We start from the raw sequence: 27,431 nt of genomic DNA, 5'->3' as shown, positions 1-27,431 counted from the left end.
GGACAAAAAAACCAAAAAACAAAACAAGTCGCGTAAGGCGAAATTACTACATTTAGTCAAGCTGTGGAACTCACAGAATGAAACTGAACGCACTGCATTTTTTCACAGTGACCGTAGTCCGCCGCTCGTGCAAAAGGCAGTGAAATTTTGTTTTAATCATAATTTTTATATTTTTAAATTTCAGAGCTTGTTTTTAATCCGAATATAACATATTTATATGTTTTTGGAATTAAAAGAATGATGAAGAATAAGATGAAAGTAATTTTGGATCGTTTTATAAAAAAAATAATTTTAATTACAATTTTCAGATTTTTAATGACCAAAAGTCATTTGTTAATTTTTAAGCCAATCAATTTTATTGAAAAATGAGGGTGTGACAGTGCCGCCTCAACTTTTACAAAAAGCCGGATATGACGTCATCAAAGACATTTATCAAAAAAGTTAAAAATGTCTGGGGATATCATACTCTCATGTGAAATTTCATAAAGATCGGTCCAGGGGCCAGTTTCATAAGCGAGAAACACAGTCGACCAACTGCAGTTGTCCGAGAGAACCACAGTAATCCGACGTTATCGGGTTTCACGAACAAAATTTCAGTCGGCTGACTGCGGGTCGTCTCACCGGAAGTCGGCCAAACACGGTGATGCTCTCCCCCCAACACTGTGTTCGGCTTACTGCGGTAAACCGAAATGAAATGTAATTATCCGCACAGTCAATGGCAGAATGCTCACACATTTTGGGATTGTGAGCCAAACCTTGTGATTGTTCTTTGAAATGTATCTATCATGACGCAGTAATCCAGGAGACAAGTCAGGGTTATGTCTTGAAGACGTCACATTATGGCGTAAGAGGGTTAGACGTCACGCGAAGGATTACTGAAAGTCTCGGTCATTGTTATTTTGAGCGGGCCGAGACTTGTTTTTTCTTCGAAATCGGCCATTTCCACGTGCGAATGAGCAAACGGAAGTGGTAATGTTGCTAAATTTAGCCCTCGATTTGGCCATTCGGATTACTGTACAGTCGGCCGACTGCGGTTGTCCGCGGGTGACAGTGATTCGCTCATGAAACGCGCTTTTCGGTGACCCGGCGATCTACCACAGTCCATCGACTGGGCAGTCGATCGACTGTCAGTCGGTTCACTGCTATCTTATGAAACTGGCCCCAGTAGTTTACTCTGAATCGCTCTACACACACACACACACCACGACCCTCGTCTCGATTCCCCCTCTAGTCTATGTTAAAACATTTAGTCAAAACTTGACTAAATGTAAAAAGAAGAACAAGTCGCGTAAGGCGAAAATACAACATTTAGTCAAGTAGCTGTCGAACTCACAGAATGAAACTAAACGCAATGCAACGCAGCAAGACCGTATACTCGTAACATCGTCAGTCCACCGCTCACGGCAAAGGCAGTGAAATTGACAAGAAGAGCGGGGTAGAACGATAGCACGCTTTTCTGTACCTCTCTTCGTTTTAACTTTCTGAGCGTGTTTTTAATCCAAACATATCATATCTATATGTTTTTGGAATCAGGAACCGACAAGGAATAAGATGAAAGTGTTTTTAAATTGATTTCGACAATTTAATTTTGATAATAATTTTTATATATTTAATTTTCAGAGCTTGTTTTTAATCCAAATATAACATATTTATATGTTTTTGGAATCAGAAAATGATGGAGAATAAGATGAACGTAAATTTGGATCGTTTTATAAAAGAAATATTATTTTTACAATTTTCAGATTTTTAATGACCAAAGTCATTAATCAATTTTTAAGCCACCACGCTGAAATGCAATACCGAAGTCCGGGCTTCGTCGAACAATACTTGACCAAAATTTCAACCAATTTGGTTGAAAAATGAGGGCGTGACAGTGCCGCCTCAACTTTCACGAAAAGCCGGATATGACGTCATCAAAGACATTTATCAAAAAAATGAAAAAAACGTATGGGGATATCATACCCAGGAACTTTCATGTCAAATTTCATAAAGATCGGTCCAGTAGTTTGGTCTGAATCGCTCTACACGCACGCACACACACACACACACACACATACACACAGACATACACCACGACCCTCGTCTCGATTCCCCCTCTAGTCTATGTTAAAACATTTAGTCAAAACTTGACTAAATGTAAAAAGAAGAAAAAGCAAGGCGATGAATGGGGCACATGAGCCAAAAAATTACTGATGCTTGAAAACGAAGGGGAAAACGCATCTACTGTTATTCCAAGCAAAACGATTTTGGCTGCTAAAACTAGTCGACTGCCATGTGCAACATACAAATGAAGGTTTGCGTTGCAAGATATGGACAAAGAGATGACCTGTGTGATGTAAGGGGCAAGGGGCAAGCTTGATGGTATGGTCAATATGGCTATCTAGACTAGAAACAAAAGGTGGCGGGAGGGGTGGTACAACCATTCAAGCAAAACCGCCAAAACTTAAGTCTTGGTGTCGGCAGAATTGCAGACATCAGCCCAAAAGAATGATACCAGTCTTTAATACAGACAGCAATGAACAGGAACATCGCAGTTAACGAGCGTCTGTCTCAAAACAAAAAAAATCAAAAACAGACAAAATGACCTAATGAAAGACGACGCTGGAGATGACGTAATGAGGAAGACAATGACGTCATGCTTGGCGCATCAGGTTGCGGAGTAGCGGTTGAGCAGCTGTGTGTGGCAGGCGTCGCAGACACGGACGGGCTTGGAGGAGGAAGGCAGAGGCATCTTGTTGTCTGAACACTCGTTGCAGTAGATGTCGCCGCAGTGACGACAATGATGCTGAAACACGACACGACAAAACACAGGGTGACAACTGCGTGCGTAAATGTAACACCTTATTGTTTTTTGTTTTTAACTTTATTAATTTCGGATAGCAATGCCGCAAAGCCTACAACGCCACTGAATTAATACTTACTGCCCCCATCCCTCGTCTCCCGGCCTTCCCGGAACACGCAACCAAATAAACACTTAACAAGAAAAACCAACCAACCTCAAACAAAACAGACAAACAAACAAACAAACAAAGTACACAAAGAAGAATTCAAAAGAAAAACACAATAGCAATACAAATCATCAAACCGACTAAGCTTCAAACAAAACAACCAATACAAATGACAGAAACATCGTATAAGGTGCATTTTGACAAAGGCAGTTAAACAGTGTTGACTATATTGTTTTGATTTTTTTGCGGAATAGAGTCAAAGTTTGCTCATGCAGTCTTTGGTAACATAATATAGTTACGAGATATCTAAGAATCTACAAAGAGTGAGTTGAAACACGCACACACACACACACACACACACACACACACACACACACACACACACACACACACACACACAAAACATGAGACGAATCAACAATAAAATGTCACATTTCATTGCTGTAACCAGGAGATGAGCGCTAAGAGGTTGCTCACCTTTATAAAAATCCAATTTAAGAAAATGACCAGATAACAAGCTTAATTTACCACGTAACACGTATCGTGACGAACTTAGATTATATTGACTTTCATTCGCTGCAGCAGCAAGCTTATACCATGCTTGGCAGAAAATCTATATAAAAAAAAAACAGGTCCTGAACACGAGCATGAAATCAGTGTCGTACACATTAATGTCAGAAGCCCTAGGTATAAAATTAATTTATTGCAGCCCGAAGTTCAACAGCACGATGTTTTAACACTTTCGGAGACATGGCTAGCGCATTCTGATGATAACTCCTCATTATTGATTCCAAATTTCAGTCCCCCTGTTCGACTTGACCGTCCAGACCATCCTTATGGCGGAGTAGCAATCTATACATGTAAAACATTATTTGTATTATAAACCCCGTCCTGAGTTTAACGTCGTCGGCCTAGAAGCCGTGTGGGTCGAGATAAAATTGAATAAAGAAAGTATTTTGATATCTTCATTTTACCGTCCACCGAATGGAAATGTTCAATATTGGGAATTAGTAGACGAAAGTTTAAGAAAAGTAAATAGTCAAGTGTTGAAGTTTGTGATCTGTGGTGATTTTAACGTTGATTTTATAAGTTCTCCCTCTCACAATGTTTTCAATATGTTGCATTCATATCAGCTCTGTCAACTTGTCAATGTTCCGACACGTATAACTGAAACAAGCAGTACCTGCATAGACCTTATAATTACACAAACGCCACAAATAATTAAATCTGTAGATGTTTTGCCACCAGTTTGCAGCGATCACAGCGTACCACGGGCGATATTAAAAAGTACTGTAAATGTAAGTAACTCCTTTAAACGAACTATTTTCAATTACGATAAATTGAATATAGAAGGGTTTTGTAACGCTCTTTCACAAGTTGATTGGACAGGTATGGTGACGAATGAAATGTTTAATGATAGTGTTGATGTTTTTAGTAGAACTTTTATGAATGTTGCAAAGCAGTTCATGCCTGTTAAAGAAGTTATTGTACGCCCTAAAGACGCACTCTGGATTACCCCAGAAATCTTAAAGTTAATCGACGAGAGAGATCAAACTCACCTGAGAGCAAAAACGAGTAACTCTTTAGAAGATTGGCTGAGTTATCGTCAGACGCGTAATCGTGTTACAGCAGCCAAGCGAGACAGAGTCCAGCAATTTTATATTGAGTTAGACGAACGCATTTCCGACCAAGGTTCCTTTGGTACTAAAAAGTGGTGGCAGTTGGTAAAGTCATTCATGGACAAGAAAGGACTTGGTGTTGATGAAATTCCTCCGATTAATTTTGAAGGCAAGATTTACCAGTCAAACCAGGAAAAAGCTAACGTTCTGAACAATTTTTTCATACAAAATTCCGTTCTTAAAACGCCAGACGACAATTTGCCTCAAGCTGATTTTTTCGACAGCGAACTTAATGAGATTTATCTTACAGTCGACGCGGTTAAAGAGGTTATTAAAGGCCTTGATAAAGGTAAAGCCACTGGTCCGGATCTTATTTACAACAGACTTCTAGTTGCTGCTGTTGACGCCATAGCAGAACCCCTGACATATTTGTTTAATAGAAGCCTTAGAGAAGGTATATATCCTAGTTTGTGGAAGACGGCTCATGTCACTCCTATTTACAAAGCCGGCCCAGCAGATTGTTGTAACAATTATCGACCAATTTCATTATTAAGTTGTGTTGGGAAGGTAATGGAGCGCTGTGTCCACAGCCATGTTTACGCCTTTTTACAGCGAAATGATATATTAACACTGGCACAGTCTTTCTTTCTTTATTTCTTTATTTGGTGTTTAACGTCGTTTTCAACCGTTCAAGGTTATATCGCGACGGGGAAAGGGGGGAGATGGGATAGAGCCACTTGTTAATTGTTTCTTGTTCACAAAAGCACTAATAAAAAAAATGCTCCAGGGGCTTGCAACGTAGTACAATATATGACCTTACTGGGAGAATGCAAGTTTCCAGTACAAAGGACTTAACATTTCTTACATACTGCTTGACTAAAATCTTTACAAACATTGACTATATTCTATACAAGAAACACTTAATAAGGGTAAAAGGAGAAACAGAATCCGTTAGTCGCCTCTTACGACATGCTGGGGAGCATCGGGTAAATTCTTCCCCCTAACCCGCGGGGGGTTGGCACAGTCAGGATTTATTCCTGGTGACTCTACCATTTGTCGACTCTACCATTTGTCAACTGGCTTCTATTTATGACGAGTTCTGTTTAAATTACGATATGGGAATTACCACTCAAGCTGTTTTTTGTGATGTTTCAAAGGCATTTGAAAAAGTCTGGCACAAAGGGTTATTATATAAACTGGAACTAGTAGGAATTAGAGGACAATTGTTGAAATGGTTTCACGATTATTTAACAAATCGCCACCAGGCGGTTGTTATTAAGGGTGCTAAGTCTGCATTAAAATGTATCCCGGCAGGTGTTCCACAAGGTTCTGTTCTAGGCCCTTTGTTATTCCTGATATATATCAACGACATTGTGAATGATACTGAATCTGTTATAAAGTTGTTTGCTGATGACACGAGCATGTCCATGTCCTTAGTAGAAGCAACTAGACGAGCGCAGATGTTGAACGCAGACCTAAATAACATTAATACCTGGGCAAAACAGTGGAAAGTTAAATTTAACGAAGCAAAAACAGAACTGTTAGACATAAAACGTGATAATATACTAACCGAACCAATCATTTTTAATAATATTGTTTTGGAAAACGTGAACCAACATAAACATCTTGGCGTAATCTTTGTTTGCTTAACGCCCAGCCGACCACGAAGGGCCATATCAGGGCGGTGCTGCTTTGACATATAACGTGCGCCACACACAAGACAGAAGTCGCAGCACAGGCTTCACTTGGCGTAATCTTGCAGAATAATTGTAAGTGGGACTTCCAAGTGAGAAGCATAGTAAAGAAGGTCACCTTATTAATTAATTGTTTAAGATATTATAAATATAGATTAAATCGTAAAAGTCTGGAAACTATGTATAAATCTTTCGTTCTTCCACATTTTGACTACGCAGACATCCTATGGGACAACTGCACCGAGTACTGGTCAACTGCACTGGAAAAATTACATTTGGAAGCCATTCGGACTATAATCAGTGGTGTGCGCGGCACCAGCCACGAAAAACTGTATAAAGAAAGCGGATTTTGTAACCTAAAAGAAAGACGGAGCAGACACAAACTGATTTTATATTACAAGATGGTATATGGCAAATGTCCTCATTACTTATCACATCTCTTGCCACCTTTAACTTCTGATGTTAACCTCTTTCATAGAAGACCATTAGAAAGAAGAGTCCCCATGTGCAAAACTGAAATATACCGTCGATCTTTTATACCATCTACTACTGTCCTGTGGAACACCTTGCCAGACAACATCAAAACAACTAACTCAATCAGCGATTTCAAACGCTATTTATCTACTCCTGATTATAACGTACCTGCCTATTATTACTGTGGAAAAAGACTGGAAGAGATTCACCACTGCAGAATGCGCCTAAACATGAGTTATTTGAATTCTGACCTGTGTAAACGCCACTTACAGGGAAACCCACAGTGCGCTTGCGGATACCTGAACGAAACAGCTGACCATTATTTGACACATTGTCCTTTTTCGTAGATGCTCGCCTGTCTACAATAAACGCACTTCCTGTAAATTAGACATGTTGAAATATTGTTAAATGGTAGCGAAAACCTTTCTCTTTGCACCAACAAGCTTATATTTGAAAGTGTCCATGAATCTGGTCGTTTTTGTTGATTTGACTCAGTACCCATATTCATGCCAACAACCCTTATTTTATATGCATTTTTCAAATGTATATTTAGCGAGCTACTGCTTATCTGCCACAGGATTATGGTTTGTAATGAACTATGTATATTCTCTTTTGTATGCGCTAACCACCTTCATCTTTTATATGTACCTACCGTTCTTTCCTCCCACCTCCACCCTCCCCCCTCTTCCTCCTGCTAGCTTTTTCTTATTCTTTCTGATTTGCTTTAACTATGCTTTTCATCTAGATAGTTCCACAATTTATAAGCAATGCTTGTCCGACATCATATTTGTGTTATTTTCCTACTACGTAGGGCGCGTAATATAAGCGTTTGCTTGAGTTCGTGTCCCTATTGTTTATCGTTGTATTATTGTATCATGTTTGATTTAATAAAACATTGTTTAAACCAAAAAGTGCTAAATAAATAAGTGTGAGTGGCTGCATTCGAGGGAGAAATAATATACATGTACTTAAAGGCACAGTCAGCCTCCAGTAAACCATTACAGACACTGTCAGGCTTTTACACACAGTACAAACACCCTTTCATTTAAACACTCACCGCTTGAGAACATCCTAGGTGCCCTCCGTAAAGAGCGAGCAATTTTCAAAGAATTTATTTTTGCGTGGTTTATCTTACCCCTGAGCCATCGTGAACCCGTGTGATCCAGTCTCCTTTTTTTTCACAATTAAGTCGTCAGTTCGTGTTTCTGGCCGTATTCAGGCGATTTTTATTCTCGCCGGACGGCGCTTTCGATGCAGTCCGCGCCGGGGCTCTAAGTATAGGCCGGACAGGCGGACACCGGCATAAGTATTCATTCGCTCCTGGCAGCTGAACACGACACTACACTTGCTTCGCTGTCTACGGGTTTCGCCTTCGGCCTCTACGTTTACTTGCATTGTTTTCTTGAATAAAAAGTTGAAACAAGACGCTTGGACTTGGGCTTCGATTCTACTACCTTCCACTCCTCCACTACATAAAGTTGTGGATGAGCAGTGTTTTCAAATAGATAGCAACTAAGATGCCACATTCGCCAGGATGACATGTCATTGCTGCTCCCTACTTGTCACTCAATTTGGTAATGGTGATAGGTAGTTGACCTTCTGAATGGAGTGTAAACAACAGCTGCCAAAAAAAGGTATATATAAAAAAAAGCCAAAATCTTCCTGGGACAGAAATCCGTCAGGGACGGAAGAAATCCCACCCCTGAACCTCGTACTGTTGAGTTGATTCCGAAAATTGTAACATATTTGTGAAAGAACATTAAAGTCAAACCGTCTGACTTTCACATTTTGTGAACTGATCATCACTTATCCAAAACAAGAGGCGAAGCCTTCAAGGCTCACGTAAGAAATCAACAAACAGTAACACAAACTCAATCACTCCGTCACACACACACACACACAGTCGGCATAGGTGACACGGTGCAAGAGTCTTGATCTAGATCTGTCTGTCTGTAGCCTACTTACTTACACGACTGCCTGAGATGGCCAGATCGACACATGCGCTTTCGACAGCGCTGCGCTTCCTCGCGCAGACACTGGAAACACGCTGTGCAGATTAACCTGTAGGAAATCTCCTTTGGTATCTTCTTTATCTATTTTTCTGGAGCTACGAAACCGAACAATGTAAAATCGTCTTCTCCGAATCGGCGAACTGCAGCTCGGTGATAACTGTATCTATACCACAATCCTTCACGCGATCTGACCTAACCTTGACCCCTGACCTGGTCTACATACCACACAAGACACAAACCATTCACCTGTTTTTACCCCCCCAAAACCCCCCACCACCCGTTTTCTTTGGATACACACTTTAACTACATACGTGCCGACAAAATGTTCATCATTGCTTCAAAACTTTAAAGCTGTTGCTTGAATAATAACCAGGTAAAATTATTATTTCGGTGTTCAGTCAAATGTTAAAGTTTCTACCACAGACATACATACATACATACATACATACATACATACGCACGCACGCACAGACAGACAAAAGTTAGCATCGCATAGGCTACACTTACGTGAGCCAATTAGTGTACACAAACTTTGAACACATATAGACGTTATTAACATTTTTGTGGGTGGCATGAGGGGTGGGGGTGGGGGTGGGGGGTCACCCTGTACAGTTGGAAGTCTTTGCTGTACCTTTCTCCTTGAAATGGAGAACTCTTTAGTGCACTGTTTGCAGTGTGGGGCGGTCTCGTCGCTGGCCCACTGGAACTCTTTCGTCTGTTGCTGAGCTTCCTTCAAATCCTCCATCTTCAGTTTGGACCTGAAAAAAGTCGTCATCGTCTCAAATCAGTAACTGAAATGCTAAGAACTCTGACACAACAACAGAAAAGAGGATTACTACATGCAGTTTCTCATTCGCACGATTATTTGAAACGAGAAGACAGTAGAGACAAAATCCTCAGCCAGTTTGACAATACAGACAGACAAAAATTAAACAAGTAATGTTAAATGTTTTGCTTTCATCCCCGTTTTCTTCCAATAATTGTTAAAACAAAAGAAAAAGGCGATGGCTAAACCGTTACTGGCCGATTTCAATTCTGCATTTAATTTAAGTTTTTCGAAAACAAACACGCACTGGCGCACGAACAACACACCCACACACACACACCCACACACACACACCCACACACACACACACACACACACACACACACACACACACACCCACACACACACACACACACACACACACACACACACACACACACACAGAACATTCCATTGAGATGAAATGAAACTCACTCGCTGAGATGAGAGCCTAGTTCCGACAAGGCTGACTCCTGTTCCTCACACACACCCCTCAGTTGCTGGTAGCGACTGTCCAGGTCGGCATACTCCTGTTTGGCAGATAACAACTCTCGGTTACTTGAGTGACCGAGTGATTAATTGATGGAGTGATTGACTTGGAAAGTGAATGATTGATTGTTGACAGGTTTTGACAGATTAATGTCAAAACTCACGCACACTCAAATTGACAGTCAGACAGGCGCACATCACGCACGCACACGCGCACACACACACACACACACACACACACACACACACACACACACACACACACACACACACACACACACACACACTCAAAACACACCCACACCCACACCCACACACAAACCAACAACAACGAAACGTGATTCTCCCCCGGGTAATACCACAGATTTTCCCTCCATGTTTTTTACATTTAGTGCGTGTGTGTGTGTAGAGCGATTCAGAGTAAACTACTGGGCCGATCTTTATAACAATTTTACATGCGTGTTTCTGGGTATGATATCCCCAGATATGTTTTCCATTTTTTCGATAAATGTCTTTTATGACGTCATATCCGGCTTTTTGTAAAAGTTGAGCGGGCACTGTCACACACTCATTTTTCAATCAAATTGATTGAAATGTTGGCCAAGCAATCTTCGACGAAGGCCGGACTTTGGTATTGAATTTCAGCTTGGTGGCTAAACAATTTAATCAATGACTTTGGTCATTAAAAATCTGAAATTTTTAATTAAAATTTGTTTTTTTTATAAAACGATCCAAAATTACGTTCATCTTATTGTTCATCATTGTCTGATTCCAAAAAACATATAAATATGTTATATTCGGATTAAAAACAAGCTCTGAAAATTAAAAATATAAAAATTATGATTAAAATAAAATTTCCGAAATCGATTTAAAAACAATTGTATCGTGATCCTTGTCGGTTCCTGATTCCAAAAACATATAGATATGATATGTTTGGATTAAAAACACGCTCAGAATGTTAAAACGAACAGAGGTACAGAAAAGCGTGCTGTGCAGCACAGCGCAACCACTACCGCGCTAAACAGGCTCGTCAATTTCACTGCCTTCTACGGACTACGGTCATTTTGAAAAAATGCAGTGCGTTCAGTTTCATTCCTGTGAGTTCCACAACTTGACTAAATGGAGCAATTTCGCCTTACGCGACTTGTTTTTTATTCTTCCCGAATAGTTGTATTATTACACCCCCGGTATAGGGGTGTGTATAGGTTTCGCTCGATGTGTTTGTTTGTTTGTTTGTTTGTGTTCGCATATAGATCTCAAGAATGAACGGACCGATCGTCACCAAACTTGGTGAACAGGTTTTATACATTCCTGAGACGGTCCTTACAAAAATTGGGACCAGTCAAACACACGGTTAGGGAGTTATTGGTGGATTAAGATTCTACAAGGACTTATAGAGGGACATATTAATGGTCAAAGGGAAATAACCACACTTATTAGCAGTGTCTGCTCAGTTGGTGGCAGTGAGAATGCTAAGGACGGGGGTGTTTTTCCTACCTCGGAGGAATTTCTTGTTCTGAGTACTATCATACTGCTGTCAAACTTTTGTGTTCGTATTTTGCACATAGACATGTAGAATTAAGCAGCCGCACCATATTTACCATCCGCTATTTTACTGTTGAAGGCTGTCCAGATATGCTAGCCATGTTGCTTGGAAACAACAGCCTAAGTTACTACAATGTTGTTACGATTATATAAAAAATGGCATCTATCACTTTTGAAGATATGAGAACCACAAGTTTAGAAATTTGTTCAAGCCAAGGCAGTTAGGCAACTCCTCTCTAAGACAGAACACTTATGCTGTTTTCTCGTGTTTTTTCTGCTCCCCCATTCGACCTGTTATAGAAACGATCGAGAGGAATAGAATGGACTAACTGCTGCAAAACTATAAATAATGCAATTACGTTATGATCGTGACGAAACTTATGCTCCACAACACGATACTCTATATAGTGTATTTTGTAAGGGTTCACACTTTTACTAACATACATAGGTTTGCATGGACAACAGAATGAACACTGGCACTGAGATAGTAACAATGTTCATGAAAGTCTGCAGCTGTCACTTTCTCTAGCCTCCTGATTTTGAGAACAGTTTTCAACCTGCTACGTTTTGATGCTGACGTTCTTTGACGTTTTCTCTCTCTCTCTCTCTCTCTCTCTCTCTCTCTCTCTCTCTCTCACTGTCTCTCTCTCTCTCTCTCTCTATCTCTCTCTCTCTCTGTGTACATAATTTAATTTGCACTTGTTGCAACTGCCAGTGAACTAGCCTTAACAAAGTCTCTGTGCACTTTTAAGTGGTCACTTTCCGACCCTACAAGCCAGTCGTGTGAGAATGCAAGACAAACTCCTACTTTTTTCTGTGTAATTTATTATTAATTTGTCAACCATGCATGTAGAGATTTGACCTCCTTAATTCATACTGACGGCCTAATTCCACTGTTGATGCCGGCAAGAAACTGTGGATCACGATGGCGCAATCGCCTCCTTTTGCTATTTTCCTTGTTTTGCGATGTTATGCGGCATACTGCACCTTTCTCTAAGCCCCCTCTCACATCACCCACTTGTTCTTGTCCCTCCCGCTCTCCCTCTTCGTGTTTTCGTCTTTTTTGTCTGCCTCGGTTTAATCTTGGCAATTTATTTGTACCTCTTCTAACTTTCTCCAGTTGATCCTTTTTTTCAGATTGTTGTTCCAACCTCTCTCTCTCTCTGTGTCACTCTCTTTCACACACACACACACACACACACACACACACACACACACACACACACACACACACACACACACACACACACACACACACACACACACACACACACACACACACACTCTCTCTCTCTCTCTCTCTCTCTCTCTCTCTCTCTCGCTCTCTCTCTGCATTTCTTTTTACTTACTCGTTTGATCTCAGCCATTTGCTGCAGTTCCATGTACATCTGAGCAACTTTCTCTTTCTCCTGTTCCAGTGTTTTTTGCAGTGTACTACGCCACTCTCTTTCAATTTGAAGGTCCGTCTCCAACGCAGCTCTGGTGAGTAAAGGAGGCATGTACTGAACAAAAAAACAAACACACAAACACATATGCGCGCGCACACAGACAGGCAGTCTGTCGTTGGGACAGGCAGACAAACAGACAGATAGACAGACACAAAAGTGAAGAGCGAATCCTAAAAAAGCATTCAGGAAAAGGATTGGAAGAAGTAAAAGTAAAAGAACACAGAGTTCTTTCAGAACCCTGGTACACAGTCTAACATAGTTATTATGAGTTATTTCTAATATGTGGACTGTAAGCAAAATGATATCAACAGATATGTTTAGAAAATGAATATCAACATGAGCCGGAAGATATCAGTTCCGATACATGTCTCTTATTAGTTGCTAACGGTCAGCATATTAGAAATAATAGATTTCCCTTTTACCTGTCAATTGCGACACACATTTTTGGCTCACGTAAGTGTAGCCTATGCGATCGTAACTTTGTCTGTGCGTGCGTGCGTATGTGCGTATGTGCGTGCGTGCGTATGTGCGTGCGTGCGTGCGTGCGTGTGTATATCTGTGGTAGAAACTCTAACATTTGAAGACGTCACATTACATTGACGTCACATTATGACGTAAGAGGGTTAGACGTCACGCGAAGGAAGTACTGAAAGTCTCGGTCATTATTATTTTGAGCGGGCCGAGACTAGTTGGCAATCGTGTCCCTGTAAGTAGGCTACATGCAGACAGACATATCTAGATCTAGTGTCTCGCTTTCTTGCACAGTTTCACCTATGCTCTTTCTGTGTGTGTGTGTGTGTGTGTGTGTGTGTGTGTGTGTGTGTGTGTGTGTGTGTGTGTGTGTGTGTGTGTGTGTATGTGTGTGTGTGTGTGTGTGTGTGTGTGTGTGTGTTACTGTTTGTCGATTTCTTACGTGAGCCTTGATGGCATAGCCTCTTGTTTTATAAGCAATCCTGCGAGTACGATGCCGCTAATTTAGCTTCGCTGGTTACTTAGAATTTGCTTTTTGTTACTTTTAACATTGTAAAGTCACTGTATGAAGAAGAAGCCACCCTATTATTTAATAATCAAAAGTTCAGTTTGTTTCGAACATTTTTAATGCAATAACAACAAGTCGCGTAAGGCGAAATTACTACATTTAGTCAAGCTGTCGAACTCATGGAATGAAACTGAACGCACTGTAGTTTTTCACCAAGACAGTACAGCTTCGTCAATCCCCGCGAGAAGGAAATCGTTCACCTTCCACGTGCAAGACGCAGTGAAATTAACACGCCAGAATAGCGCGGTAGCGTATTGTGCTAAGCAGGAAAGCGCGCTTTTCTGTATTCTTGTTAACTTTCGGAGCTTGTTTTGAATACAACCTATCATATCTCTATGTTTTTGGAATCAGGAAATGATAAAGAATAAGATGAAATCATTTTTGGATCGATTTCTTAAATTTTTATCGTAAGACTAATTAATCGATTTTTGTTAATTGTGATCACATTTTAAGAGTAAACATGACATATGCATATATTATTTAGATTCAGAATATGATGAGGAATACGATGCAATCAATTTTAAGTCTGTTTGCGAAAATTCGATTTTAATGACAACTTTAATGAGCAAACTCATTAATTAATTTTTAAGCCTCCAAGCTGAAATGTAATACCAAAGTCCGGCCTTCGTCGAAGATTACTTGACCAAAATTTCAACCAATTTGGTTGAAAAATGAGAGCGTGACAGTGCCGCCTCAACTTTCACGAAAAGCCGGATATGACGTCATCAAAGCTATTTATAAAAAAAATGAAAAAAAGGACTGGAGATACCATACTCAGGATCTCTCATGTCAAGTTTCACGAAGATCGGTCCAGTCGTTTTCTCTGAATCGCTCTACACACACACACACACACACACATACACATACACGACCCTCGTCTCGATTCCCCCCTCTACGTTAGAACATTTAGTCAAAACTTGACTAAATGTAAAAAGGATCTCGATTTGACAGCTTTAACAATCAGACGGTCTGTTAAAATCAGAATGTTATTCTCGTTGGTGAAATAAGTCACACAATGCCCTAAAAGTGGGAATAACAATACAGAACACCTAAGCACCAGGCTTGACTCTCCGTGCTTGCTGTTTTCGCTGCCAGAAGGAGAAAGTGTTCATAAGACATGAAACACGTCTACACTAGTGTAAATGCGTGGCCAAGTTGGATATTATCTTCATGATGCAACTGTGGATGATGTACACAAATTATTTTAGACAGTATTATATGCTGCCTCAGAAATACATCAGAAAGAAACTGACCACATGAATATAAACAAAACTAGACACAAGATGTTCGAATAAACAGTCAACACAAAATGTTTTAACGAAGGCAAAAATAAACTAAAGAAAAGCCATTTTCAAAATGGACATAAGATGTTATGATAAACGTCCAAATGCTATTCTAAACAAACGTTAGAAGTTGAGATTCGCACACGAAAAGCTATCCTCTGCCGAATCTTTCGTTCCCAACTTCGTTTATACTTCTTTCCTCTCTTCTCCCTTTCTGCTTTTTTCTTTCCTCGTCTGTTTCTGTTCCTTTTCGAATTCCACCACCCCCCGCACTGTTCTATTGACTTGCGCAGACTGATTAACACAACGAGCAAGAAACAAAAACCCTGATGCCATGTAACGGCACGATAACATGATAATCTAAAGATCACTTCCTCTTCTTGTTGAAAACAATTGTATTCCAACTGCCGTTTGAAGCAATCAGTTTATGAGGTGTTTTTTTGTGTGCTCTATACCCTCCGTACCACTCTGTGGTAAAAGTGAAAATACTGAAAGCGTACAATTTTTGATTGTTTTCGCCTGCCTTGCCAGAGATCGAAAAACGATGTCATTAGCAGATAAGTGCTGTTCATCTCATATTCATTATTATTTTGTCTGTCCACGCTCAAGACCATTGGGTCAACGTACTTGCGAATGTTTAAAGGTTTCATAAACTAACTATTCTTATGTGTGTGGTTTTTTTTTTATTCTGGAAGCATATACGTTTGAGGAAAAAACTTACCATTTTAATTTGGAAGCGACAGTTCCTTGGTGAACATATCCAAATTATATATAATTTTGAAAAACGAACACACAAACAAACAATCCAATCACCAAGAATGTTGCGGATGCCAAGCGCGGTGACATCAGCAATCAACTGACGTATAAAAAAAAATGCAAATTATCGGGCTGACGCTCACAGGCACTCATACCTCGATATCTCTCTCTCTCTTTGATGTCCCCCCCCCCCCCTCTATCTCTCTCGATATCTCTCTCTCTCTTCAATGTCTGACCACCTCTCTCTCTCTCTCTCTCTCTCTCTCTCTCTCTCTCTCTCTCTCTCTTTCTCTTCGATGTCTGCCCATCTCTCTCTCTTCAAATTCGACCCATCTCTCTCTATCTCTTAAATGTTTACCCATTTTTCTATATCTCATCTATCGCTTCGATGTCTACCCGTCTCTCTCTCACTCTTCGAATTCGACCCATCTCTACCTCTGTCTCTCTTTCAAATGTCTACCCATTGCTCTATCTCTCTCTCTTAATTTCTCTTCGATGTCTACCCATCTTTCTTTCTCTCTCTTTCTCTTCAAGGTCTACCCATCTCTCTCTCTATCTGTCTCTCTCTTTAATGTTTACCCATTGTTCCCTCTCTCTCTATCTCTGTCTCTCTGTTCATCTATATCCATCTTTCTGTCTCTCCCTCTCTCTCTGTTTCTCTCTATGTCTCTTTTATGTCTACCCATATCTATCACTCTCTTCGATATATCCACCTATCTCTCTCTCTACGTCTCTCTTTTCGATGTCTACCCCCCCCCCCCCCCCTTTCTCTCTCTTCAGTGTCTACCCATCTCATTTTCTCTTTTTATTTTTGAAAGTCCACCCATTGCTATCTCTGTCTCTGTCTAATATTAACAGCACACTGCTCCATATGGACGCGCGTAAAAGCTTGTTCTGCAGCCGCAGCTTGAATGTTAATACTTAACTTCCTGTCTCATTAATTTTAATTCAAACCCACTCTCTCTGATTTTTACACTGTGCTGAAATCCCCTACGGCTGTTGCTACCAATCTTGTTTAACTTCAAGTTCATGTCGTTGTTTTCTTGTGAATTAATCTTGCTCTCATGTATGCTCACATGACATTCCAATTCAAAAATGTCGGTTGGTGCAAGAACTTTGTGTGCGTGCGTACGTGCGTGCGTGTGTGCGCGCGTGTGTTTGTGTGTGTGCGTTTGTGCGTGTGTGTGTGTGTGTGTGTGTGTGTGTGTGTGTGTGTGTGTGTTCGTGAATGCGTGCGTGTGTGTGTGTGTGTGTGTTTGCGATAACGCGGGGAAATGTTTATCAATGTATATGTCAGTAAATACATGTGTTCACACGCGTTTCAGCAAATGCACTTCCTTTTGCGAACTCGTGTTAGTGCCTGCGTGTGTGTCTGTGTGCGAGTGAAGGGAGAGAAAGGGCGTATGCGTTTGAGTCTCAAGACGCCCGTAGCGAATTAACCTTCATTTTTATTGAACGACAGACTCGCAGCTGGAAATGGTACCTTTTGGAGTCTTTTTCCGCAACAAGCATCCCCAGTTTTCTCGCTGTTTCTTCTGCTGCACTTTTATCCGATTCAGTCTGTTTCAACCTGCAATCAAAACAAACCAGAACATGTGCATTCGCTGAATTCTTTCAACCAGCAAAAGAAAGCAGTTCTAATAAGTACAGCGTGCTATGCGCTAGCAAGCACAAAGTCATTTTTCGGAATTATATAAATATGACGAACCTGTTGCAAGTGTTGTAGGCACTCGGTTGGCTCAAAACTCATAGATGATTGAATCATTGATACGTGTTCCATAATAGAACCAGGCAATCCCTTACGCAGACGTATGATTTTTAACGTTGACATTCACCCCAAAGTACCTACGACAACCCCCCCCCCCCAAAAAAAAAAAAAAAACAAAAAAAAAAAAGGCAGACCACACAATGATACAATCGAAACTCGTCTTACCCAAATGCATTCAGCAGCGTCAATTTAGAGTTATGTTATCGGATGCCCACAATTTGGTTACGTTAAAACACCAAAGCAAAGCACCTGCTCGACGGGTGGAAGTCATAAAGAATTATTTCACTGCGCACAAAGCCAGAATGGGCCTGTGTGTGTGTGTGTGTGTGTGTGTGTGTGTGTGTGTGTGTGTGTGTGTGTGTGTGTGTGTGTGTGTGTGTGTGTGTGTGTGTAAGTCATAAAGAATTATTTCACTGCGCATATACAAAGCCAGAATGGGCCTGTGTGTGTGTGTGTGTGTGTGTGTGTGTGTGTGTGTGTGTGTGTGTGTGTGTGAGTGTGTGTGTGTGTATGCGTGCGTGCGTGCGTGCGTTCAATTGTTTTTCATTTTGAAGCAGATGACCGTTACTCTAGCTTGTTGTTTAAGAGCGTGTTGATCTCTTCCAGCCACAGATATATAATGATCTACAAATTAGTATCCTATTATGATTGGCACTGTCGACGCCCGTTTCCACTTGCCTTCATTTATATAGTGAACCGCCCATAGAGCGCCGTCGTCCCGAACTAAATCTTCAAAATCTCCAAAACCGTTTGGAATTCTGGGTAGGGAAATTATTTCATCAAATGACGTCGGCCCCTTCCGGCGATTGGTCAGTGCATTTTGGAACTGGACTGCCAACATACTGTCGGTGACACTTTAAATGCATGCTACTTCAGTTTGCTTTCCAAACTGATACGAAGTGAACGGTAGCATAAGTTCAGTTATTTACGACAGAACGTACAGTACACAAAAACGAAGGAAAAAACTCGGTAACCGACGAGTCGACACTAACACATGCTCGAGAACCTACTTGTCAAAATTGTTTTTATTTTACCCTTTGACGCAGTGTGTCAGTTAGTTGATAGAGCATCTGGAAGCGATGTTGATACTATGGGCGGTCACAGGTTGCAATCTCCTAGCAGTCAACAATATTTTTCAAATAATTTTTGGCAGTGTTTCCACATTAAAAAAAATTCTCAACTCGTACTTCTTGTATTTTGTTCATTTCAATTCCTTCCAAAGGTTTGAGTGATGTATTGAAGATCGAATGTATCAAAAGTGTTGCATAATTATCGAGTACCTCTGATGAACGATTTCGTAGAATTACTCATTCTATGTTTAGTAACTTCGGCTTTTGGGAAAATCCCAATGGGCGATTGTATCACCTAGCGTCGACTGATGTAATGCTGGTAAGATACTTCCACTTTAATGTACTTCTGTTCCAGCATATTGCTTGGTAAAACGCTTATAATAGGGCTGGGATACCATTTATATAATCGTACATGCATCTGGCTTACGAGAAAGAAGGCAATGAAACCGCAACGGTCAGGTTGTACAATAAAATTGCTCAGCGTTTCTCAATTACTTTGGTCAAGAAATTTTCATTTCTTCTAGTTTGTTAAATTGCAATCGTGCCAGCTTTAATGGAAAATTTCCTAGATAAATTTTCATTTAATTAATATACTTACCCGAATCACATTAGCATTGAGTCACCTGAGATGCTTATCACTGAAAAACGCTTACCCGGCTAAAATTTTAAAGGGAAGCAACCCCATCACCAAAACGAAAGTGAAAGTAGCTTTGGTAATGGGCCAGCACACTGGGAGTTACCTCCCATACGGGTGTATGCCACGTCACTTCCTCCAGTAACACGTGCCTATTCTCATACGGTCTTAGAAAATCTTAAAACCATACGCGGGGCAGGTGGGAGGGAATACAGTATGTGATTCGGGTAAGTATATTAATTAAATGAAAATTTATCTAGGAAATTTTTCATTAAATAACATATTCTTACTCCGAATCACATTAGCAGATAACATCAACAAGGCGGTGGGCTAGAAATGAATCAAAACTCACCATCAAGTTCTGGCCAGGAACTGACCTGCTGCTAAGAGAGCTGGAAGGCCTCTGGAGCCATCCTGTCGAAGAGCCGAGACGTCCCGAAGATAAAAGTTTATGAAAACAACTTCAGAAACGCCTAAACGCAAAAGTCAGCACCTCCTCTAGACATCTGGAGCGCAGTACTGCCAGAGAGGATGCCCACGCCCTCATTACATGGGCTCGGGCCGAGTCAAGTGGCAAGGAAGGCATGACCCCCCCCCCCCCCCTCTTTGTGCGACTCCACTCATAAGCTTGCTTAATGAGCGAGGACACCCACCGGGCCAACGATACCTTCGACAAATCTTACTCGCGCCAAGAAAAGGGCGAGATAAACAGCAACTTCTGAGAACTAGACCGAAACGGCTGAGTCCGGGCTAAATACAGACGAAGAGCCCACACAGGGCAATTGACCGAATCAAGGTCATCCGGGGCCAACGCGCTGATCAGAGCCTTGACTCTAACCAGCAGAGAGGCCTGCCCCGGAGACTGATTCTTGGCCAGGAAATCGGGCCGGAAACGCAAAGATGCGGAACCGTCCGACTAAAGGAGATATCTCCAGGCTGACCCGACAGGGCGTGGACCTCTCTACCCCGTCGGGCCGTTGCCAACAAAAGAAGAACCAGCGCTTTGCGAGAGACATTGAACAGAATGGCCTCGCTCAAAGGCTCAAAATCCGCAGAACGTAGGAATTCCAGGATTAAAAAACAAGTCCCACTTGGGAGCGGGCGAACGAGCTTTAGCTTCCCTACGAGCAGCCCCTATAATGACTGCAGCTATAACGCCCCCGACTCGAACAGACCGACCGATCTGCTTAAGAGTCGCCGAGATAGCGAAGCGCCGGACCCTCAACGAGCGCGGAGCCACCGAACTCACCCCTGTAGCTGAACACCAGGCAGTCCATGCCTTCCAGTGGGAAGCATAAACTGACGAGGTGGATGCTCTATGCGAGCGAGCCACCAAGTCCAGACGGATGGAAGCCATCAGAAGAGGCAAAGTGGAGCGAATCTAAGCTTGGAGCTTGTCCACCCTTCTCTGAGAAGGCTGGACAGTCCACGCGACCGTGTCGAAAGACATCCCCAGATAAGTGGATGTCTGTGACGGGGTCAACTCCGACTTTGCCCAGTTGATCGAGACCCCAACAAGTTGGATTCTCGAAGAACCATCAGGGTATCTTGCGAACAGCCGCTCTGGGACTGGTTCATGATGAAACAGTCGTCCAGATAAGCCCGCAGGCGGATACCCTAGGACCTCACCAGTGCACAGACCTGTCTCACCACCATGGTGAAAATCCATGGTGCGAGGGACAGCCCAAAAGGGAGTGCGCGAACCTGGTAGATCTGATCTCCCTACCGGAAACAAAGCCAATTCCGGTCGGCCGGATGCATAAGAATGAAAGTATGCGCCCGTGAGATCGATCGAGGTCACCCAGTCTCCTGGGCGGAGAGAGTCTCGGACAGAGGGTGGCGTCTCCATCTTGACTTTTATCTCACCCAAGAAAGTGTTGAGGAGAGATAAATCCAACACGGAACGCCATCCTCCTGACGCTTTGGGAACGGCGAAAAAACGCCCTTAAATCCCAGGGAGCTATGGACCTGAACTATCTCCACCGCGCCCTTCTGCTCCAGGGAGGCAATTTCCGACTGCAAGACGGAACGTGCTTCCTGCGAGAAAAGGGGCTTGAACCGCGGCGGCACTTGGGTAAGAGGCGCCTTTTCCTCCCGCCAGAGCAGGCGGAAGCCCGATCTCACCACTCCCACAATCCATTGGCTGTCTACTACCGACATCCAACGAGAAAGCGCACGGGAGGGGCCTCCCGCCATCACCAAGGTGGAAGGCGGGAGGGGGGTGAGATCGGGAGCGCTTCATTGGGGGTGTGGCTTACTCCCAGAGCCGCCACACCCCCTCCCCGATGCCGTCCTCTTCTTCCCGCCACGAGCAAACGGCAGAGCCTGCCGCTTCTGAGCTGGCTTGGGGTTCGACCATGTCTGAGCCTGCTTTTGTCTAGAAGGCTTAGACTGTTTCACCCCCTGCAGAGTGAAGTCGAGGAACTGACTGTCCTTGTTCGACAGAATCTCCTTCTGTCTGGCATCCATTGCCAGAGAACAGAAGAGAGATTCCTCTGAGACCGGGGAGACTCTCAAGGTCTCCCTAGTAGCCAGCACCGTGAACTGGGACCGCGAGAGGAAGAGATCCCTCCTACAGAGGACCGCTTGGGTGTACTGTAGGGAGGAAAGACGCAATTGTTCCCCATTGACCTTGGCCAAGGCGGTCAAAAGCGCAGAGAAATCGTCCGCATTTTGTTCTTCACTGAGAGTGAAAGGAACCAGCGAATCGGTCAATGCCCGAGCCAGAGTCCTAACAAGAGTCTCCGCAACGGAGGACAATTCGATCTGCCGACGTCCAACCTCCTCAGCAGAGAGGAGAGAAGCCTCAGAAACCGGCAGAACCGGATCATGCTTGATCGGTTTAGCCAGAAGAGGCAGCAATTCCCGGGGAACCGGAAGGGTAGCCCTAGGGAGTGCAAAAGACACCAGCCAGCTCTGGCTCTGAGTGGACAAGTTAAGCTTCCTATTGCCCGTAGGCACAAAGGAAGAGGCTTGAGAAGCCGACGCCACCCACTGCTGAGCTGATTCCGGAACTGGACCAAAAGGAAGCAGTAACGGAACAGGCACTGGCCGAATACCACTCCCCGCATGTGCTGGACGAACCAGCGAATGCGAAAGTTGGTAAGCCACTGACGGAGACTCGGCGAACCGGAAGGAAGAAACATCTTCCTGTGCCGGCCGGAAGTCCGCCATGGACGAAGGAACGAACGGAGCGGAAGAGTCCGCAGCCACCACCCCTTCGGGGAAAAAAAAAAAAAAAAAAAAAACCGAGACGCTACTTCCTCCGCGATGTCAAGAACAGACTTGAGCTTCGACGGAAACACGCCCCGAGACTCCTCGTTGACCACTGATGGAGCATCAGAATAGTCACCCATGGAACCATGACCAAAACCACCAGTTCCGGAAACAGAAGCATGCCCTGGCAAACCGGAAACCGGAAATGCCTGTGCACGAACATCATCCTGCAACCGCGAACCTTGTGAAGGTAAGGGAAGGCAGGATGACCATCCGTAAAAAACCGGAGCTGGATGAGCTGACGTCACCCCCCCATCCGAGTGGAGTGATGCTTGCTCAAGCCTAGGCACTAAATGGCCGGAAGGCGTACGCTGGAATCCACCCTCTGGTATCTAGAAGGAAGCACCAGAAGAGGAAGCAGCGTGTCCGGCCGAAACCGGAGTGTAGCCGACGAAACCGCGCAATGCGGAATTGAAGGCTGCACTGGTTGACTTCGTGATCCGGAAGGACCGAAAGTCAGTGAATCTCCATACTGCCGCAGACGCCGTAGCGTGCCTGCGTGGACAGATCATTTCTTCCGGCGAGTGCCGGTAGTGCAGCCGACAGAAACGCGCAATGCGGAAGCGAAGGCTGCACTGAAACCAAAAAACACCAGTTCCGGAAGCAGAAGCATGCCCTGGCAAACCGGAGACCGGAAATGCCTGAGCACGAACATCATCCTGCAGCCCAGAACCTTGTGAAGGTAAAGGGTAGGCAGGACGACCATCTGCCAAAACCGGAGCTGGATGAGCTGACGTCACTCCCCCATCAGAGTGGAGTGATGCCTGTTCAAGCCTAGGCCTAAGTGGCCGGAAGGCGTACGCTGGAATCCACCCACTGGTATCCGGAAGGAAGCACCAGAAGAGGAAGCAGCGTGTCCGGCCGAAACCGGAAATGTAGCCGTCGGAACCGCGCAATGCGGAAGTGAAGGCTGCACTGGTTGACTTCGTGATCCGGAAGGACCAGAAGTCAGTGAATACTCCATCCCACCGCAGCCGCCGTAGCGTGCCTGTGTGGACGGATCATCACTTCCGGCGAGTGCCGGTAGCGTAGCCGACGGAACCGCGCAATGCGGAAGCGAAGGCTGCACTGGTTGACTTCGCGATCCGGAAGGACCGGAAGTCAGTGAATACTCCATCCTGCCGCGACCGCCTTAGCGTGCCGGAGCGGACGGATCATCACTTCCGGCAAGTGCCGGAAATGCGGCAGCCGAAACCGACTGCCGCCGCTGTTCGATCAAATCCGGGGCCTCGTAGGTTATCGCCGGAAATGAAAGATCAGCATGGTATCGGTCGTGACCCGATGCGAAAAGAGCTGTCTCTCGAGAGAGAACGTCCAGGCGCCTCACGAGGGCTATCGGACCAGCTCAGCTTACCAGCCGCAGCTGAAGAGGGAGGATCTTAGGACGCTGCTCCAACCGGCAAAGGAAGGCAAAGACACGGGAGCCAACACCCTGACGTCACTGCCAGAAGCCGGAAACGCCAAACAACTGGCGACGGAACGCTGGAACTCTGCCTGCACCAAGCTGCGGATTCCGGAACCAGTGTCTTAAACAGAAAGGAACCAACGCACCCTGCACAGGTGCTAACAACGAGGACAAAGTCTCCGTAGTAGAGAACCGGAGCAGACGTAACAGTAGCGCAAGGCGCCACAAAAGATAGCAGAAGAAGTAACAGCGCTAGGCGCCGAAAAAGATACAGACAAAAAGAGAAACATTCTAGGTCTGTACAAGTAAAACTGCTTAAGAAGAAGCCTTAGGCTTAAAATACCCCTTGGGGTCCGACTTGCCACAGCGCTTGTCTGAATCAGACATGCTGTCAAATCCATGTAAACAACACGAAAACATTTTACTGAACGTAAGTCTAAATGACTGAAAAACTCAGTAAAAAACAAACACTTTCGCGTGAACAAAATACAATAGCTACACTTGCCTAACAAAAACAGAGGCACGTAAAGCTACAAACAAAGTCACACGAGCTAGTAAACTAACTCACACCACAAAATGGCGAAACACGCAAGTAACTGACACACAAGTCAACAACGCGTGGCAACGCGAAAAAATTTACTGAAACGTAAGTCTAAACGACTGAAAACACAGTAAACACACACTCTTTCGCGTCAACAAATACGATAGCTACACTTGCCCAACAAAAACAGAGGCACGTAGAGCTACAAACAAAGTCACACGAGCTAGTAAACAAGCTCACGCAACAAACTGGCGAAACACGCAAGTAACTGACACACAAGTCAACAACGCGTGACAACGCGAAAAAATTTACTGAAACGTAAGTCTAAACGACTGAAAACACAGTAAACACACACTCTTTCGCGTCAACAAAATACTATAGCTACGCTTGCCCAACACAGAAAGGGGCACGCAGAGCTAAGAGCAAAGTCACACGAGCTAGCTAACTAACTCGCACAACAAAATGGCTAAACACGCAAGTCACTGACACACAAGTCCGCAAAAAACGGACAACGTACAGTAACGAAAACAGCGCAAAAAACCAACAACAAACGGGAACGAGCTCACCAAACTGTAGGCAAGGCGAGCAGAAAAGCTGGGTAACGTGGCCGGCGGGTGTCACACAAACACACAAGGTCAGCCACAGAGCGTCAAAAAGTGAACCGTTCTCTCCGAGGTGAAAAGATCGTATGAGAATAGGCACGTGTTACTGGAGGAAGTGACGTGGCACACACCCGTATGGGAGGTAACTCCCAGTGTGCTGGCCCATTACCAAAGCTACTTTCACTTTCGTTTTGGTGATGGGGTTGCTTCCCTTTAAAATTTTAGCCGGGTAAGCGTTTTTCAGTGATAAGCATCTCAGGTGACTCAATGCTAATGTGATTCGGAGTAAGAATATGTTATTTAATTGTATAGTTACACGCACGTGTTGCTTACACAAGAAAGAAGGTACCCTGACCTGCAGCTGTCAGGTTCTATGATAAGACCGCTCACCTTTTCTCCATTTCTTTAAGGGCGTTGACCAGCTGGTTGGTCTTCTCCTCCAGGCGGCTGACCATCTCCGTCTTGTGTTTGACCGTGCCGTCACACGCCTGCACACCATACACACACAACAATACACTCTGTTAAGTCACACTCCATTGTCTACTTTGGGAAGCGAATTGATTGCAGCACGCTCAAAAGCATTGCTTGTTCTGCTCCTTCGATTTCATGACAGGTTTGCGGTATAGTTATTTGACATTCTTGAAAGCAACATTAAATCATATTTCTCCCCTCCATCATCCCCAAGAAAAAACAAATCGACACCTGTTCATAAAAACAACATACAAAATCAAAAACAACAACATTTCGTCTTCAATGCATTATTTGTTTGTGTATGCATAGTAGATCAGTCACGTAAGCGCTTCTCTTCTCATCCCATCCCCCCCCCCCCCCCCCCCCTTCGACCAAGCTCTTGTCCGGATTGCGGGGATAGGTATACATCATCTAGGAAAAGGCGAAGGGGATCCTCATTTACCCATGACGGGTGTCGCGATTCGTTTTTCCTTCCAAATCATACGGACAATAGTCTCCTGTCCGCCCAGCCGATCTTCCCCTTGACCCTGCTTGTGACCTCGATGTTTGATGCCCCCGCAAGGGGCACGGTAGGGGAAGGGCTCCTAATATGGACCGGCTCCTAATATGGACCACCTCTTGATCTGACAAACTAACGGCGCCAGAGCGCTAAAAACAATTTCATTCGCTGTATTCACCCTCTCTGGATAACTTGCACATGTCAAAACAGTTGCAGAAACACAAACCTCAAAACCGTTAGGCTTTTTATCTTTTTATATTTAGTCAAGTTTTGACTAAATATTTTAACATCGAGGGGGAATCGAAACGAGGGTCGTGGTGTATGTGCGTGTGTGTGTGTGTGTGTCTGTGTGTCTGTGTGTGTGTGTGTGTGTAGAGCGATTCAGACTAAACTACTGGACCGATCTTTATGAAATTTGACATGAGAGTTCCTGGGTATGAAATCCCCATACGTTTTTTTCATTTTTTTGATAAATGTCTTTGATGACGTCATATCCGGCTTTTCGTGAAAGTTGAGGCGGCACTGTCATGCCCTCATTTTTCAACCAAATTGGTTCAAATTTTGGTCAAGTATTCTTCGACGAAGCCCGGGGTTCGGTATTGCATTTCAGCTTGGTGGCTTAAAAATTAATTAATGACTTTGGTCATTAAAAATCGGAAAATTGTAAAAAAAAAATAAAAATTTATAAAACGATCCAAATTTACGTTTATCTTATTCTCCATCATTTGCTGATTCCAAAAACATATAAATATGTTATATTCGGATTAAAAACAAGCTCTGAAAATTAAATATATAAAAATTATTATCAAAATTAAATGGTCCAAATCAATTTAAAAACACTTTCATCTTATTCCTTGTCGGTTCCTGATTCCAAAAACATATAGATATGATATGTTTGGATTAAAAACACGCTCAGAAAGTTAAAACAAAGAGAGGTACAGAAAAACGTGCTATCCTTCTTAGCGCAACTACTACCCCGCTCTTCTTGTCAATTTCACTGCCTTTCCCATGAGCGGTGGACTGACGATGCTACGAGTATACGGTCTTTGCTGA

General features: G+C 43.4%; 1 protein-coding gene across 1 annotated transcript in view; it reads right to left on the bottom strand.

Moving 5' to 3' along the window:
- Positions 1 to 1,442: 1,442 nt before the first annotated feature.
- Positions 1,443 to 27,431, bottom strand: part of LOC138958418 (RUN and FYVE domain-containing protein 2-like) — a gene marked incomplete in the record, with an annotated part of 79,573 nt that continues 53,584 nt past the window's right edge. The window contains 4 exon segments of the mRNA XM_070329558.1: positions 1,443 to 2,785; positions 9,379 to 9,505; positions 9,988 to 10,082; positions 12,936 to 13,065. Coding sequence (XP_070185659.1) covers positions 2,648 to 2,785; positions 9,379 to 9,505; positions 9,988 to 10,082; positions 12,936 to 13,065 — 490 coding nt within the window.

This window comes from Littorina saxatilis, linkage group LG2 (genome assembly GCF_037325665.1).
Source record: "Littorina saxatilis isolate snail1 linkage group LG2, US_GU_Lsax_2.0, whole genome shotgun sequence".
In the NCBI taxonomy this organism is placed as follows: Eukaryota; Metazoa; Mollusca; class Gastropoda; order Littorinimorpha; family Littorinidae; genus Littorina; species Littorina saxatilis.
The sequence above is the reverse complement of the archived record's forward strand: the minus strand, read 5'-3'. Positions and strand labels throughout refer to the sequence as shown.